General features: G+C 37.3%; 1 protein-coding gene across 1 annotated transcript; it reads right to left on the bottom strand.

The window, feature by feature from the left end:
* Positions 976-11,389, bottom strand: LOC109829502 (GDSL esterase/lipase At1g71250-like). The gene is made up of 4 exons (XM_020396600.1): positions 11,172-11,389; positions 10,686-11,091; positions 3,300-3,561; positions 976-1,503 (listed from the first exon to the last, which is right to left on the bottom strand). Exons 2-4 carry the CDS (start codon positions 10,809-10,811, stop codon positions 1,271-1,273), a joined length of 621 nt encoding a protein of 206 aa, XP_020252189.1. The 5' UTR covers positions 10,812-11,091; positions 11,172-11,389; the 3' UTR covers positions 976-1,270.

The raw sequence follows: 16,956 nt of genomic DNA, 5'->3' as shown, positions 1-16,956 counted from the left end.
TGCACTAATACAGTTTTCAGCGACGGATTTTCCGTCGCCAATATATATTGGCGACGGAATATTATATAGCGACGGAAATAGGGCGACGGAAATACGGTCGCCAACATTATAAATTGGCGACGGATTGTCCGTTGTAAAAAATTATAGCGACGGTTAAGTATATAGCGACGGAAAATACCGTCGTCAAAAAATTATACAGAAACGACGGATTTTCCGTCGCTATATAACCGTCGCTATAAATTAGCGACGGATTAGCCGTCGCTAAAGGTAGATTTACCTACCCTAATAATAGGGACGGAGTTTTAGCGACGGAATTTCTTTTTTTCCGTCGCTAAAACTTTTAGCGACGGATTTTGGACTTTTGGCGACGGATTTGTCCGTCGCCAATAGTCCCCTTTGCAGTAGTGTCTTAACATGGTAAATCATATACAATACCCATTTCCGCCATCAACCTTCTAAACAGATTCAAATTTCTTTTCAGAGGAGCGCATTATGTAGGTGAGCTTCTACTATAACATACAATGATCGTAGTTGTAATTTTGTAAATTAACAACTTCCACAATTACCTGGAAGTGACTATCGGAGGAAAAAATCATCTGGAGGTAGCAGACGCAAGGTTATGGCATTGAATTATCATATTCATGTTGCAGGCAAACCTGCTGATTTACCATACTCTTGAACAGCTTAACATTATCTTATTTAGACGATAGGTTGGCCTGCTGATGTTATTATTCTCTGGAACACCTTAAATTTCCGAAGACACAAGTATTTTGCTGTTTAAATAGTAAAAATTATTGGTTCCACCGTATTCTTGTCAGGAGACCGTATATATTATAACCCTGCTACTGCTAGAGTGACTAGCAATAACCAGTAAGATGCATTCTTTTATCAGACTTAGGGAACATGATTATATGTTAACAGCTTAATATAACCATCACAGCAGTAAGAAAAAGTCTGTGGACCCATTAAATGTCATATACACAATAAGCTTGTCATGTCCTGTTTGAAATATATACAGTATTTATTCTCGGGTTTTTAAATGCTATATTATTGTATCACATCCAAGAATACAAATCGTCATCTTCACTACTCCCCAGTGGCCACTGTGCATAACAAAACTATTAAAAGCATACAGCCTATAGAAAATGGTAATAGCATGAGCTATTTAGGTAATCACCATGACATATCACTTTACGAATATGTACCAGCAGAGAAAAGCAATGACATTTACATTTGTTTAAACTGAGTGCACCTGGAAAAATCATGGAAGCTATGTAGTGGAGAGCAGTTGATGAAGGTCGATGGGTTGGCAAATTTGAAGTCGAGACTCTGGTGGCGACCATGACCAATTGGCCAGCAACGAGTTCACTGCCTCAGTAGTGCTGTAGAAGTCCCACCAGATATGGCTTGATGGATCACTGCAAGACATCTCAAGGTTCTGGCAGCCTACCATCGCTCCAAAGTCGCCAACTCCACAGCATGCATTCTTCACACTGCTGAATCCTGAGAGAAGTGTTTCTCTAGTTAATGTTTTGCAGGACTTACTCAAACAATTAATTCATGAGAGAGGGTGCATTATCCACATTGTATTGTCTGATCAGACTATCAGAGTGCTCTAATAATTAGTCATGCATCAATCTTGTGTAGAACTACTAATAATAATTCAAACAACTGATATTCGTTAGGTTGTGAAGCGTCAATAATACTTAATTTTTATTCTTTCAACTATCTGATAGAGCAATCTAAAATTCAGGAGTAGCAATTTTATATCAAACCATCAGTTTGGAGAAAAATATGAAAAAAGGAAGTTTTTTTTCTTTCTAGTAATTTCTCTTCCAAGTAATGAACATGATTGGTGTAAAACAATAGGTTACTGTTACTGTGATAACCCATTAAACTGCTTATAATGAAAGGTAAATAACCCAAAGCTGAGAAGAGCAACGACTTTTAGGCAAGGTACTTGTGCATGTGGAAGAGGTAATTGCCTTAAAGGTTCAAGTCTTCAAGGTTCATCTCTACGACACCCAGAGATATTTTCTTTCATGTTAGGGTTAGGGAATGAGGTTAGATTTATCCGTTAATCTACCTTATTCACCAAAAAAATGTCGTAAAATATTGTAAACAAATGTTTGATTTTTTATTTTTTTTATTTTTTTATTTATTTATTTACTTTTTAATTATTTATTTATTTTATTTTTTGCGTCCTTGTGATGGAAAAAATAATTAATAGGTAAATTAAGAAATATGATGAGCAAATATATGTCGAGTCTAATTTAAACCTACATAAGCTCCTTGAGAGGGAAAAGCACTAAATGGAACTGTGGAAGAATTGATATGAGCAATCAGCAAAAATTTATAGAACTACAAAAAGGACATGTCGCTTGAGACAGTCTAGATATATTGATGAGGTGAGAAATGATACTTCAGAAAGTTCCCTCCAAAGAAAAAAAATGAACAAGATTCCAGAAAGTGTGTAAACTCCCATCAAATCAGACTATCTGGTTGTAAATTAGACTGTCTTCCATCCCCTTGCTCATAAACTAAAAAAAAAAATTCATTCTTTTAACTGTTACGGTCACAAAATGTAAATTTTATATTAGTAGGATTGTCTATCTCTGTCTTTGATGTCCAAGTGAAGGTAAAATTTTCTCTTGAATGTAAATTTGAAAGAACAAAATGTAAAAACTTGAGTAAAGTACTTTGGCTAGATGTTTGTTGTAGACACTGAAGGTATAGAAAAGGGAGCAACACGATGGCTAGAGAAATAAATCTAGAAATTTTAAATTTTCTGTTTATGGTGGAAAATTTTCCTCATTAGTGGGCGTTCACAATTCTAAGAATCCATTGAAATGGATCCCTCCTTAAAACTCATCGACACAGAAATATAGTGAGTTTAATTATATATATAAAAACAACCTAAATATGTGCTACACATATGACTCACATAGCATGACAGTATGCATAGATCTTAAAAACAAATCAACTACACACATAGTCAGTTTGACTAGTTAAGACAGTTATATTTCTATTGAATTATTTTTTGAAAACACATCGTGTCCAGTTTACCCATCAGAAACAGGACAGTGATGGCAGTCGAAAATAAACGGATACGAATTATAAAGGTCAACATGGTTTGTCAAGGTAACAAATCTACAAGGTAAATAGCATATCAGGGTGCTTTCACCTTTAAAAGAGAGCAGGGTCCACTAGATATCTCATAGTTTCCTTTTTCATTGACTTTATTAGTTGAGCCTCAAGCAAAAATAATGTGTAATATAAAGGATTGAGCCATAGAATACCATAAGTGTGAGAATTTGAAATGATCTCCATCATCCCTCGGTAAATGTCACAGAAGACTATTTGGAGTCCTGAAAGCATTGATTGTAGATTTAGTAGTCTCTCCGCAAGCTTGTCATTGTAACTGGATACAACCTCATTCACCTCCTCTATGCAATTCTTTCCGTGCAATCTCCTCCTTCCATCCCACAAGATTCTCGGAGCATATCCCATGGGCCCCACCCCCATAACTGCAATCTTCCTGACACCCTCATTGTATAGATTCTGCATCATTGCATGCAATATTCAATCAGATGAATTAATGTGGAAAACTCAATAGAAGGTTTTCTGCTCCGGATTATTCTGTTAAAACAGAGAACTATGGCCAGCTGTAAACAAATACATCAGATCTACTAGAGAATTCTGAAATTCGTTTACAGCAATTAGTATTTTTTTCCCCTGCAAGAAACTTATAAAAACCAGCATTAAATGCGGAAACTAAAAGAACTCCAATATAGAGAATATGTGTACATTATGCAAGAAAATATGCATTGGGAGACAATTGGAAATTATCACAGCATTAGCAGCATCTGGATTTGAGTTGGAGCAAACTTTGCTGTGACATCTTGGTGTAGAAAACGCGGCGAAAATCAGGAAATTCGAGTTGATGAAACAGCTACAGTAACCCTCGGGTCGGTCGACCGAGGGTGCAAGGGCGGTCGACCGACGCAATCGTCAGGAAAATAGGATACAAGGATTCTCAGGTCGGTCGACCGAAGGCAAGGGACCGGTCGACCGATCTCGTGCACGCTACAGGGTCTGAAAACCCTGTCTCTGGACGGTTGACCGGTACAATGAGTGCGCTCGACCGATAGCGGTAAGTGAGCCTGATTCGTTTTTTCTAGGCGGTTTTGGATTGGGTGTTTGTATAAATACAAACACGATTTCTAGGGTTTCTTAATCAGAGATAATTGAGTCTTTTGAGCACTTTGAGAGGGAGATATTATGAGAGAGTTGAGAGCTTTGGTTAGAGTTATATTTGAATGGTTTTGTGAGTTGTAACCCGTTGTATTTTTCCTCCATATAATGAAATCTCCTCATCCTCTCCCCGTGGACGTAGGCAATTACCGAACCACGTAAATCTTTGTGTTTGGTTTGATTTGTGTCGTATTCTGATGAATTACACTCGTGTTTGTTTTTAGTTCTCTTCTCTCATCGCTTACCGACTAGTTTGGTTGTCGAGCACACTTTCGTATGGCACGTAACAATTAGTATCAGAGCTCTAGGGTTTCAGATCTAGGGTTTTGTATTTGGTGGAGGAAGATTCGTTGTTTGAAGCTTGGTTCTTGGAGTTCTAGGCTTCGGTGGAGATAGCGTTGTGGAGTTACCGTTAGGATCTCGCTATCCTTGTATGGTTAGGAGATCATGTTGGAGTCCTATCTAGGGTTCAGTTGGGTAATTTCTCAATTCTATCAAAGTTTGAATCTTTCTTTATAATTTGGAGTTTGTAAGCATGAAAGAAGAAATTAGTAAAATTAGCAAGATAATGATGAGTACAGTTCAGGTTGGACTTCAAAATACTAAGATTAGTGTTATAAAGTATGACGATAAAATCAATTTTGGTTTGTGGATGAGCGATGTACATGACGCTCTCAATGCTTAAATTTTGGAAGAGACCATCATGGTCCATGAGAGGCCACCGAAATATGATGAGGCCATATAGGACAAGATGAATATGAACGTTTGTAGGGTGATCAGGTCTTGTTTGGAATAAAAACTGAAATACGATGTGATTAGGGTGACGTCTGCGATGAAGATGTGGGAGATTTTTAACAATAAGTACCTTACAAAGAGTGTTGAGAATTGGTTGTACTTACTGCAGAGATTATTCAGATGTCAAATGTCTATGGGCACCTCACTTACGGCTCATGTGAACAATTATACAAAGTTGTTATCGGCCTTAGCAAATGTGGATGAGAAGATTATAGACGAGTACAATGTGCTTATTTTGTTGGGCTCCTTATCCAATGAGGAGTATGATACATTCGTGCTCACTTTATTGAATGATAGATCTTCCATCACCTACAGTGAAGTGACTAATGCATTGACGAATTACGATTTGAGGAGGAAAGACAAAGAAACTTCCCGAGCTAGCACTTCAGGAGAGGTCTTGTCGACGAGAGGAAGAAGTCCATATCTAAGAGGTGGCAATAAATGCAGGTCAAAGTCAAGAGACCACCACCAATTAGCGAAGAACCAGTGTGCATTCTGCAAAGAATAATAACATTGGAAGAGAGATTATCCGAAACTCAAAGAGAAGGAGAATAGCAAGAAGAATGGTCCGAAGGCCAATGAGGTGAACGTCGCTAGAGGTGATGATTTCGATGATTCGTGTTTTTTCCTATTGATTATTCCAGAGGTGAACCATGTGGATGCATCTGATTGGATGCTAGATTCTGGTGCTACTTATCATGTGACTCCCCGGCGAGATTGGTTTGCATCGTTCGAGAGACTTGATGGGGGTATGGTAGTCATAGAAAATGATCAATCATGTGGTATTTGTAGAATAGGTACCGTCAAGATCCGGATACATGGTGGAGTTGTTTGTGAATTAAATGAAGTGAGATTCATTCCTTATTTGAAGAAGAATCTTATTTTCGTTGGAGTTTTGGAGACAAAGGGATTCAAGATGACCTTTGAGAATGCTGTAGCAAAGGTTACTAAGAAATTTTTTGTAGTGATGAAGGAAATCCGCAATAGGAATTTGTATTATCTGAAGGAAAGCACCGAAATTGGCCAGGCAGCTTCAGCTATTTTAGAGGCGAACGCGAGCAGACTTTGATACTATAGGTTAGGACACACAGGTAAAAAGTCACTGCAGGCTTTGTACAAGCAGGGCTATTGAAGGGAGCCAAGAGTGAAAAGATAGAATTCTGTGAGCATTACGTTCTTGGCAAGAAGACAAAAGTAAAATTCGGGATAGCCGTATACAGGACGACGGGCATCTTGGACTACGTGCATACGGATGTTTAAGGTCCCACCAAGACAACATCACTTAGTGGTCGATATTGGTTCATTATTTTTGTAGATGACTATTCTAGACGTTGTTGGGTGTATACTATGAAGCATAAAAATAAAGTCCTAGAGTTATTTGTGTGGTGGAAGAGAATGTTAGAACTACAGACAGGGAAAAAGATCAAGACGTTACGATCCGACAACGGCAGCGAATATACTTCAGACCCTTTTCAGCAGCTATGTCGAGACGAGGGCATAGAGAGGTACTTCACAGTTAGTCATACACCGCAGCAGAATGGGGTGACATAAAGGTTGAATTGGTCTCTCTACTAGAGAATATCCGATGTTTGTTATCGCAGAGTGATTTGGAGAATATCTTTTGGACTGAGGCACTTTCATATGTGAGTCACCTCATTAATAGGCTGTCTTCATCTGTGATTGAAAGAAAACCCCCTATGGAGATATGGTCGGGAGAGCCAACACACAACTATAATCAGCTGAAGGTATTTGAATGCCTTGTTTTTTATCATGTGAAGACTGATAAATTGGAACCTCGAGCTAGGAATGTCATATTTATCGGATTCAAGCGATGTGTCAAAGGATACAAGGTTTGGGATCCAACTGATAAGAAGATTATGTTGAGTAGAGACGTCACAACGGTGAGGCTTCAATCTTGAAGCTTCCCAGCTCTCATCAGGTGGAGAGCATCCCAACAGAGGAGATATCGCAAGTGATGGAGATTGATCCAGCTCTACATTGTCTAGATGAGATCATATCCATTAGAGTGCCGACTGAGGTGACGTCAGACGAGCACGACGATGATTTGGAGGATATAAGTACACTTGAGTAGGATCAGAGACTAACGGTTCAGATTCAGGATTCCATTGCGGTTCGGAGGCTGAGGAAAGACATACGGATGCTAACGAGGTATACAAACACAGTCGTTGCGTATGCACTTCCGATGGAGAGTGTCGATGAGATGGTTCCTACTATATTTAGAGAGGCCGAGCAGAGTTTGGAGGTTGATTTGTGACAGGTGGCTATGCAGGAGGAGATAGTCTCTTCATAGGAATGACACATGAGAGCTTGTCGAGCTTCCAAAGGGACGGAAGGCTATTGGTTGCAAGTGGATGTATACGAAGAAGGAGGGCATTGAAGGTACTCTCGTGAGGTTCAAGGTTAGGTTAGTTGCGAAGGGATATACATAGGAGGAATATATTGATTACAATGAGGTCTTCTCTTCGGTGGTGAAGTATTCTTCAATTCGGATTTTGCTAGCTTTGGTGACACAGTATGGTTTGGAATTAGATCAATTGGATATAAAAATAGCATTTCTTCATAGTGATCTTGATGAGAAAATCTATATGACTCAGCCATTGGGGTTCCAAGCTGTCCGGAAGGAGAAATTGATTTGCAGATTGAAGAAATCGCTATACGGTTTGAAGCAATCTCCGCGACAGTGGTATAGGCAATTCAATAGGTTTATTCTCGGTCATTCGTACATTAGGAGCCACTTTGATCCTTGCGTGTATTTTCGCAAGTTGCATGGTGGTGCGTACATTACTTATTATTTTATGTCAATGATATGTTAGTTGCTTCTATTTCCAGATCCGCTATAGATAGATTGAAGATTTAGCTTTCGAACGAGTTCAAGATGAAGGATTTGGGTGAAGCGAAGCTCATTTTAGGAATGAAGATCGATAGAGACAGATAATGGCAGAATTTGTTTGACACAGGTGGCTTATTTAAAGAAGATTCTATAACGGTTCAATATGAGCATGGAGACGAAGCCAGTTAGTGTACCATTGGGAGCCCATTTGAAGCTTTCAGCTGACCTTTCACCGAAAACAGTTGAAGATAGAGAGTTGATATTGAAAACCCCATATACGAGCACGGTTGGAAGTTTGATGTACGCCATGGTTTGTACGAGGCCAGATTTATCACAGGTTGTGAGCATGGTTTCGAGATACATGCACGACCCGGGTCTGGGTAATTGAGATGTCGTGAGATGGATTTTGAGGTACATTCAGATTACTCTCTATGTTGGTTTAGTTTTTGAGCGGAACACTAGCGATGGGTAGCTATATATTGGTTATGTCGATTCAGATTACGCTGGAGATTTGGATAAACGTCGGTGGACGACGGGATATGTATTTACTTTGACTCGTGGGTCGGTGTGTTGGAGATGCACCTTACAGTCTACTGTGGCTTTATCGACGACGGAGGCAGGGTATATGGAGATTACGGAGGCTATTAAGGAGGCGATTTGGCTTCGAGGACTTTTGAAGGATCTTGGTGTTTCGCAGCGATCCGTCACCATTTATTGTGATAGCATGAATGTTATTTATTTGGCGAAGAATCATGTATTTTATGCAAGGACGAAGCATATCGACGTTCGTTATCACTTCGTTCGAGATGTTCTTGAAGATGGGGATGTGGAGCACTTGAAGGTCCATACAAAAGATAATCCAGCGGATATGCTCATAAAGGTGGTTCTGAGCAACAAGTTCGATCATTATAAAAACTTATTACAAATTCATGATTGTTGAGGCCGTTCACGGCCATTTGGACGAACTACGAGCAGCTTGATCCCTTGAAGAGGGGGTACGTAGGCAACCACGTTGGTGCAGCCGGATTTGGTGAGATGACGCATTGGTGTCGGCTCAGTTTTGGAAAAACTTCGTCAAGGTGGAGAATTGTAGAAAATACGGTAAAAATCAGGAAATTTGAGTTGAAGAAACAGCTATAGTAACCCTCGGTGCAAGGGCGGTCAACCGACGCAATCGTCAGGAAAATGGGATACAGGGATTCTCGGGTCGGTTAACCAAAGGCAAAGGACCGGTCTGAAAACCATGTCTCTGGACGGTCTATCGGTGCAATGAGTACGGTCGACCGATAGCGGTAAGTGGGCCTGATTCGTTTTTCCTAGGCGGTTTTGGATTGGGTGTTTGTATAAATACAAACACGATTTCTAGGGTTTCTTAATTAGAGATAATTGAGTCTTTTGAGCACTTTGAGAGGGAGATATTATGAGAGAGTTGAGAGCTTTGGTTAGTGTTATATTTGAGTGATTTTGTGAGTTATAACCTGTTATATTTCTCCTTCATATAGTGAAATCTCCTCATCCTCTCCCCATGGACGTAGGCAATTGTCGAACCACGTAAATCTCTGTGTTTGGTTTGATTTGTGTCATATTTTGGTGAATTGCACTCGTGTTTGTTTTTAGTTCTCTTCTCTCATCGCTTACCGACCAGTTTGGTTGTTGAGCACGGTTCCGTAGAGTGCGTAACACTTGGCTCACAGGCCAAAGGAAATGAGTAAAAGACTTAAGATGTTCCTCCTATATAAGGAGATGGGTCGGGGTTTCCCCACGTTTACAGAACAAAAACATTAAAAAATGTACACATGAATTTTATTGTTTATATATTCAACAACTTTTGCATTGTTACAGTTAAGAGTGTTAACCCTGGTCATCAAGGGACCATGAACTTGGGAACTTAGCTATGCCATAACTTACTGATGGAACAAACTTTGTACAGAATATTTTTTTTCATTTCAAGGTTAAGCAAAGGGAACTCTGGATATCATCACAAAACATAAATGAAACAGGTAGAATGTATTACTTCTAAAATGATAAGATAAAGATTTATATTAGAGATTAACACTCAGAATCAACAAAAAAATAGCATCATGTTCAAATACTGAGAACAAAATTCCAAGGGTATTAGGAATAATTAGCAAAAGCTTATCAAATAGCTATGTAATGTATAATGACTTTGGCATTCTTTTCCTTATATAATGAAGATCCGGGAGGGCATGTTCTTCCTTAGACTAGGGGCATATGCATCAAGCAAAAGCTAACACTAAGAGATAAAGTTAACTGAATATGCAATTTGTGGTGTCAAAATTCAATCTGTATTTTTCAGTATTAATTATTGAACAGGTTAACTATAGATTCCACAATTACACCTACAGGGTTTCTCCACCATAAGATTTGCATTTAACAATAAGAAAATACTAAATAGACTATTTTTTCCCTAAAAATTTCATCCAACTTATTGTGTAATGACATTATACATTTGCAAAAGAAAAGAGCAAATCATAAAGGTTCTGGAAAATTTTCATTAAAAATATATAATTATAACCACTTCAAGAATTCAAAATGGACTTCTTTTTCTTATCTGCTCCTAGCAACAAATTCTAAAATTTAAAAAAGCAAAAGAATAAATCATCAACATCTTGGAAATAATTCAGATAAATTACATGATAGAATCCACATAAAATATGTATCTTTTACCTCTTTTTAACAAAAAAAAAACAGAACAACAGCGGTCTAACTAATTGAAGATCACCTTCAGTCACAAAATCAGTAAAAAAAAATTTCAAGAATTTACCTTCACAGCCCGCTCCATTTGGGTAACAAGAACCCTAGCAAACCCCCTCCTCCCGAACTTAATCCCCACCGCCCTCGGCCCTCCAATTTCAAACATCTCCACATACTCATCAGACCCAAACGACATCAACCGACCGCCGACCCCACAACTCGATCCCCCACCTCGGGCCCGGCCTGTCAAGTAAACCACCTGCAGAGCCTCGTGCACGCTGCCCTCACCTGCTGACTGAGCTCTGCTGCAAAGAACAGCCTCTCCCCATTCACTTCAATGGAGGCGTCTCCGGATGTGATGATCCTCGCCGGCGCCGATCCGAAGTTGATGCCGCCGGCGAGGGTCGCGTTTGTGATGTTTCGGATCATCGCCGCCTCGAAGAAGGAGGGAAGCGGAAGAAGCGCCATCCGATCGGCTGCAGAAAAGAAAGGGGCCAGGGTTAGGGTTAGGGTTTTGGTGATTTTTGGAAGAGATTAGGATTTGGAGGGTGATTACCGATGAGATCTGGGAGAAGGCGGTGACGAGATCCAGAGATGCAGGTGGAGTCGCCGAGGATGAAGAGGAGATTCCCCGGATGGGGAGGTGTGGAAACCGCCGGTGAGCATAAGATTGAGAAGAGGAGGAGGAGGAGGAGGTGAGGGCGGTGAGCTGATTCCATTTTCTTGAGAGTGAAAAGGCTCTCTGTTCCTTGAAAACACAGCGCGGGATTTTGGGAGGTGATGGGGTATGAAATAGTTCGATTTAGTGTGTGCGATGCACGTGTATATATTGCTTCTGTCGTTGTTGTTGTTGTTGGGGGGCCAATCGTCCTGTTTATCCCTTTAAAACTTAGAACCAGTGGCGGATCCACACCCTCTCGCGTGGTGGTTCAAAATATACATTAATATTTTTTTTCAAGATCTATTATTAGAGACGTAAAAAACAATAAATAAATATAAAGCGAAAAAATATTTTTAGAGAAGCAAAAATAAAAAAATAGGAGAAAGTATATATATATATATAAAGATAATTACTTGGCTTATCTTCATCTAAATACAGTAAATAGAATGTTGGGTTAAAAAAAAGAAAGAAACATAATGTAGAGAAAGTGGTTTGTAAAAAAGCAAACTTAGAAAGCTTTGGGAGGATTAGAACCTGTGACCTCTTAGAAACTAACAACCACTAGTACCACTGGGCTATAAGTTAGTTATGTTCACTAACAGATATCTATAATATATAGTCCATTTACGAAAGTTGAGGTGGTTCAAGTGAACCACTTTGAACAGGCATGGGTCCGCCAATGCTTAGAACGTCCACAAGTTATAAATGTTTCATGTGTTTTTCCCCTCAACTTAATCACATACTTCGTGATATACTTTATATTGAAATTTGGAGTACATGACATATCTTTTCGAATAACATGTGTACTAGTGTGTACCCCGTGCAAAGCATAAACCTCTGTCTTTTTAAGCATTGCATTTTTAACATATCTCCATCTAAGATGTAATACATTTAATTTGATTATTATATGTTTAAAATTAGAAATCATATATACTGCTCTATACGTAAAGGAGGATCCAAGATTTACTATTTTATGGTACAGTAAAATACTGTACTATAAACAGTAATTTTATTGTCTTTATGCTATAGTAATTTGTTGTGTAGTACTTACTGTAGTATAAACACTATAAACAGTAACTCTTTGGATCCTCCTTTAAAGAACAAATTTTCAATGTAGGCCTAAACGGAATTTTAATTACCAAAATCGACCGATTTTTTTTTAATTATCAAAATCGACCCGTTTTATGCCGGACAAATTTTCAAAACCAACCTATTTGGAGTTTTATTCCCCAAAAACGACCCCATTCAAAAATAATTGCAAAAACCGACCTGGTTTCAGCCTCAGCGCTGAAACCAGGTCGGTTTTTGAAAAATAATTAGTCGGGGTTGCCAACCCCGACTGTTTAGGAGTTGTTAAACCCCGATTAGAAGCCTTAAAACCCGGTTTAACAACTCCTAAATAGTCGGGGTTGGCAACCCCGACTAATTAGGAAACTGGATTACGCCTACGTGGCATAAAACGGGTCGATTTTGGCAATTAAAAAAAAATCGGTCGATTTTGGTAAAAAAAAAATAGTTTGGGTCTACAGTGAAAATTTGTTGTCCTTTAAATATAGAGGAGTAGCTTTGTTTATATCTAGGAAACAACTGCTGTAGTTAAATTTTCTATGTATGTTATTTTTCGGGGAAGGATGTAAGAATATGGTTGATCACTTGATTGTTTATAAATTAATCTGATTTTCGATTTTAGTTGCTTTCAACTGTTATTTCGAACATATATTTATTTCTTAGTAATGGGTTTAAGCTTTTATTTTCTTCAACAAACTTTAGTACACACTGCGCATTTGCGCAAATATCTATCTGTATATATTCCTGACAGTCATTCCTAAGATAATGTAAGTCTATTATCCGTAATTCACCAAATTAAGAGGCTTGTCGAAAATGTTAAAATAGAGGAATTCACATGCCCATCCTTATGTTCTAGGTCACAGCTACAACTTTTTTTTTCTTCAAAATATCCAAATCTTGTTCCGATCTTACGTATGCACGTTGATATATTTGCTTCGTACACCCCCATTCAGACCTTGATAAAGGGCATACTAAAGAGGGTAAATTTTCACAAACCCCTGGACTTTGGGTTGTTTTGGACAAAACCATCCTAAACTTTATAAATTTGAGAAAATTCCTCTAATTTGTCGGGCTAAATTAGAGGGTGTTTGGGGAGGCTTATTTTCTAGTCAAACTAGCTTTTAAGCTAGTTTTTTTATTTCTACTTGTTTGATAAAATGCTAAATAAGTTAGTTTATAAGTCTCATTTTAAAAAGTCGGTACATCACAACTTTTGAAAAACTAGCTTATAAGCTCACTTAAAAAGATTAGGTTTGACCAAGCAAATTACTATTCTATTTAAATAATTTTTATAGTATTTTTATCAAAAAAGTAAAAAGTCATTAAAAGCCAGCATAACTTATAAGCGTCAAGAAATAAGTCTTCCCAAACACCCTCTTAGTCTGACTTTTAACGATTAATCCAAGGTGTCACGTGCTTTGCATATTTGATTTGTTATATTTATATCCCTAGTGATAAATTTCATAAAATCCCCTAGAATTATAGGGGTTTGCACGAAGGACTATAAATTTTAGCAGGCTTGCATGAAACCTCCTAAAATCGTCCTAACAGCAATCCCCATGTAAACACATATATTCTCAGCTCCCTTATTTAGGGTCATGCCAAACATGAAGAAAATATTTTCGACGTGGTAGGGTCGGCAGTTTCCAATAAAACTCCATGCTTTTAGAGACCCCTCCTTTATTTAGCTCATGCCATTATTGCTCGAAGACAAAAGGACATCAGTATCTCAAAAAATCTAATGAAAAGATATGATGTTTCCTTCTTTTGTTCTTTGCTGAGCCAGTGACTTTTAGGGGCTGTTTGGTTGTATGTTTTTACCATGTAAAAGGATGGAAATAGTGTAAAAAAGTGGGTCCCAATGTCAGCTTTCATCATTTTTAATTGTTTGTTTGTAGTTGTGAAAATAGTGTAAAGTGATTTCATATGCTGATGTGGCTTGTAAAGTGATTTCATAAAAAAAGACATGATTTTAGAAGAAAGCTGACATTGAAGTCAGGAAAAAATAATAAAAAATAATTCCAATCAATATGATCATTTGAGTAGGGACCACTTTTTACATTTTCCAAACAAACAATTAAAGTTACATTTGCAAACCAAACAAGCAATTTATGATTCCAATGGAATAAAAAACAAACTAAGAAAAGTATAAAAGTAATTGATGAGGTGGACAACAACTTTCCAAATTGTGTCATAAATACACATTTACCAACAACAACCAAACAGCCCTTAAAATCTACCAAGTACGTGCATTAATCCCCTTCTCCTCCCTTCTCTCGTTCATACCTGTTTTCCTTTACTTTTTTGGACAAATTTTCAAAACCCCCTCTTTGCGATTTTATTCCCAAAAAACGACCCATTTCCCACTTATTTGTAAAAACCGCCCTGGTTTCAGCCCTGAGGCTGAAACAGGTCGGTTTTACAAAAAAAGTTCTGAAACTTTACGGAAGTTGAACTCCCGTGAAGTTTAGCAATCATTTAATTAAGATCTAAACTTCACGGGAGTTCAACTCCCGTGAAGTTCCACAGCTCAACTTTTTTTTAACTAAGAAACTTCACGGGAGTTCAACTCCCGTGAAGTTTAACAGCTATTTAATTAAGCTGCTAAACTTCACGGGAGTTGAACTCCCGTGAAGTTTCCGAACTTTTTTTGTAAAAACCGACCTGGTTTCAGCGCTGAGGCTGAAACCAGGTCGGTTTTTACAAATAAAGAGGAAAGAGGTCGTTTTTTGGGAATAAAATCGCAAAAAGGGTGGTTTTGAAAATTTGTCCTTACTTTTTTTTTCTTTTCCGTTCTTTCTCACCGGAATAGCCTCTACTTTTTATATTGTTGTTTAGCTCCCCCGTGTCGTCCTCTAATTCTCACATGTTTTTATGCATTGACAATATAAAATGGTAGTTCAAAACTTCCCTTTAAACATTGTTCATAATAATTTCTAAGAAGTTTGGGCATTCCAATAATTTTTAAAGTTTGGTAGGTTCTGCACAAATCCGGAGATGGGGGCAATTTGTAAAATTCATCCTATAAAGAATAACCGAGGTAGAGTATGCATTAAAAATATATTTTTAAGAATTCAAAATAAAGTTATTGCTATACAAGAAAGCATAGTGTGTGTTTGACAAGTTTGAAAACAGTATAGACTAGGTTTGAACTAGTTCCACTAGAGCTAGGTCATTTGGCTAAGGAGATGGCTCTATAAATAGAGGGGGTTTTTATTTATTTTTTACATTCAAAACTCATCAACTTCTCTCTAATACTCTCTTATTCTTTCTTATACCCTCTAATTCTCTAATTCTAATGGCTTCCTCCTCCGATTATGGAGGGCAATTACAACTCCCGACACCGAAATAAGTCCTACTATTCCTTCAGCTACTCCTCCTACTACATATGTTGATCCCATATCTGGTGGCAATGATCCAATGTCTAGAGTTCCTAAAATGCCGAGATCTGATGTGTGGAATTTTTATGAGAAGATAGAAGTCATCAGAGATCAACACGGCAAACTTCTCATCCAGAAAGCCAAATGTACTTTGTGCACCCATATTTTTTGTCCCGCACTTCAAAAATTTTATCGTCACTCTTGTCCACTTGATATTTTGAAATATTATCACGAGGAATAAATAAAAATAATTTCTTATTTCAAAGATTAAACTATATATTTTCTCTAAAAGTTGTTAGTTAGACATCTAGAGAAATAACTGGTTATTTATGTATCATAGCATACGAGATTGATGACACTTGGCAACTGTTTAAAAGACTTGTTTCTTTTATTGCATTTGAAGATTCACACTCTGGTGTAAAATGTTGCAAACTTAATAATGGAAGAACTTTTAAAATTAGAATTTCTAAAAAAATATGTTCTCTTTCATTAGATAATGCAAGTAATAATAATATTGTTGTAGATTATATCAAAATTTTTTTGCTATTGCCATGCTAGAGTGATATTTTTCATATTAGATGCATGCATCATATTTTTAATTTAATTATACAAAGTGCATTTAATAAAATTAAACCAATGATAGAAAAAGTTAGGGTTATAGCTTATGCTCATAATGCTTCTGAAAAAAGACTTAAAAGATGGAAATAATTGTGTAGAAGAAAAAATGTAAAACCTAAGTTAATTATGAAATATGTTGACCGCTGATGGAATTCCGTATATGTCATGTTAAATGTAGCAATAGAGTAAAAAGAAATTATAAATAATTTTATTACTTTCTATATTTCTAGTTCTACCTCTGGTAATATGTAAATAACTGATGATGAATGGACAATTATATGTTGTGTAAAAGAGATGATACAAGTTTTTAATGAATCCACTATATTATTATCTGGTTGTTAGTATTCAACTATTACTCAAGCTGCTTTACATGTTTTAAATATTCAAAAAAATTTAATACTTATCACATGGATAATTATTTTGGAAACATGATTTTTGAAATGAAAAATAAATTTAATAAGTATTTTAGATCTATTCCTATTATCTTTGGTTTAGAGATTCTTATTGATCCATGCTTGAAAGATATTGGCCTTCAAAGTTTGTTAAATTCTTTGTATAAGAACATAATAATAGACACTGATAGTCGTCAGACTATTACTGCTCTTACTTGTCAT

Source organism: Asparagus officinalis, chromosome 2 (assembly GCF_001876935.1).
Source record: "Asparagus officinalis chromosome 2, Aspof.V1, whole genome shotgun sequence".
In the NCBI taxonomy this organism is placed as follows: Eukaryota; Viridiplantae; Streptophyta; class Magnoliopsida; order Asparagales; family Asparagaceae; genus Asparagus; species Asparagus officinalis.
Note: the sequence above shows the minus strand (reverse complement) of the source record. Positions and strands in the feature narration are given on the sequence as shown.

Coding starts and splice junctions, on each gene's coding strand:
- LOC109829502 (XM_020396600.1), bottom strand. CDS start 10,811: ATGTCGTTTGGGTCTGATGAGTATGTGGAGATGTTTGAAATTGGAGGG. Junction 3,562..10,685: donor AAATGGAGCGGGCTGTGAAG/GTAAATTCTTGA, acceptor GCAATGATGCAG/AATCTATACAATGAGGGTGT. Junction 1,504..3,299: donor TTCAAATTCTCACACTTATG/GTATTCTATGGC, acceptor CACTTCTCTCAG/GATTCAGCAGTGTGAAGAAT.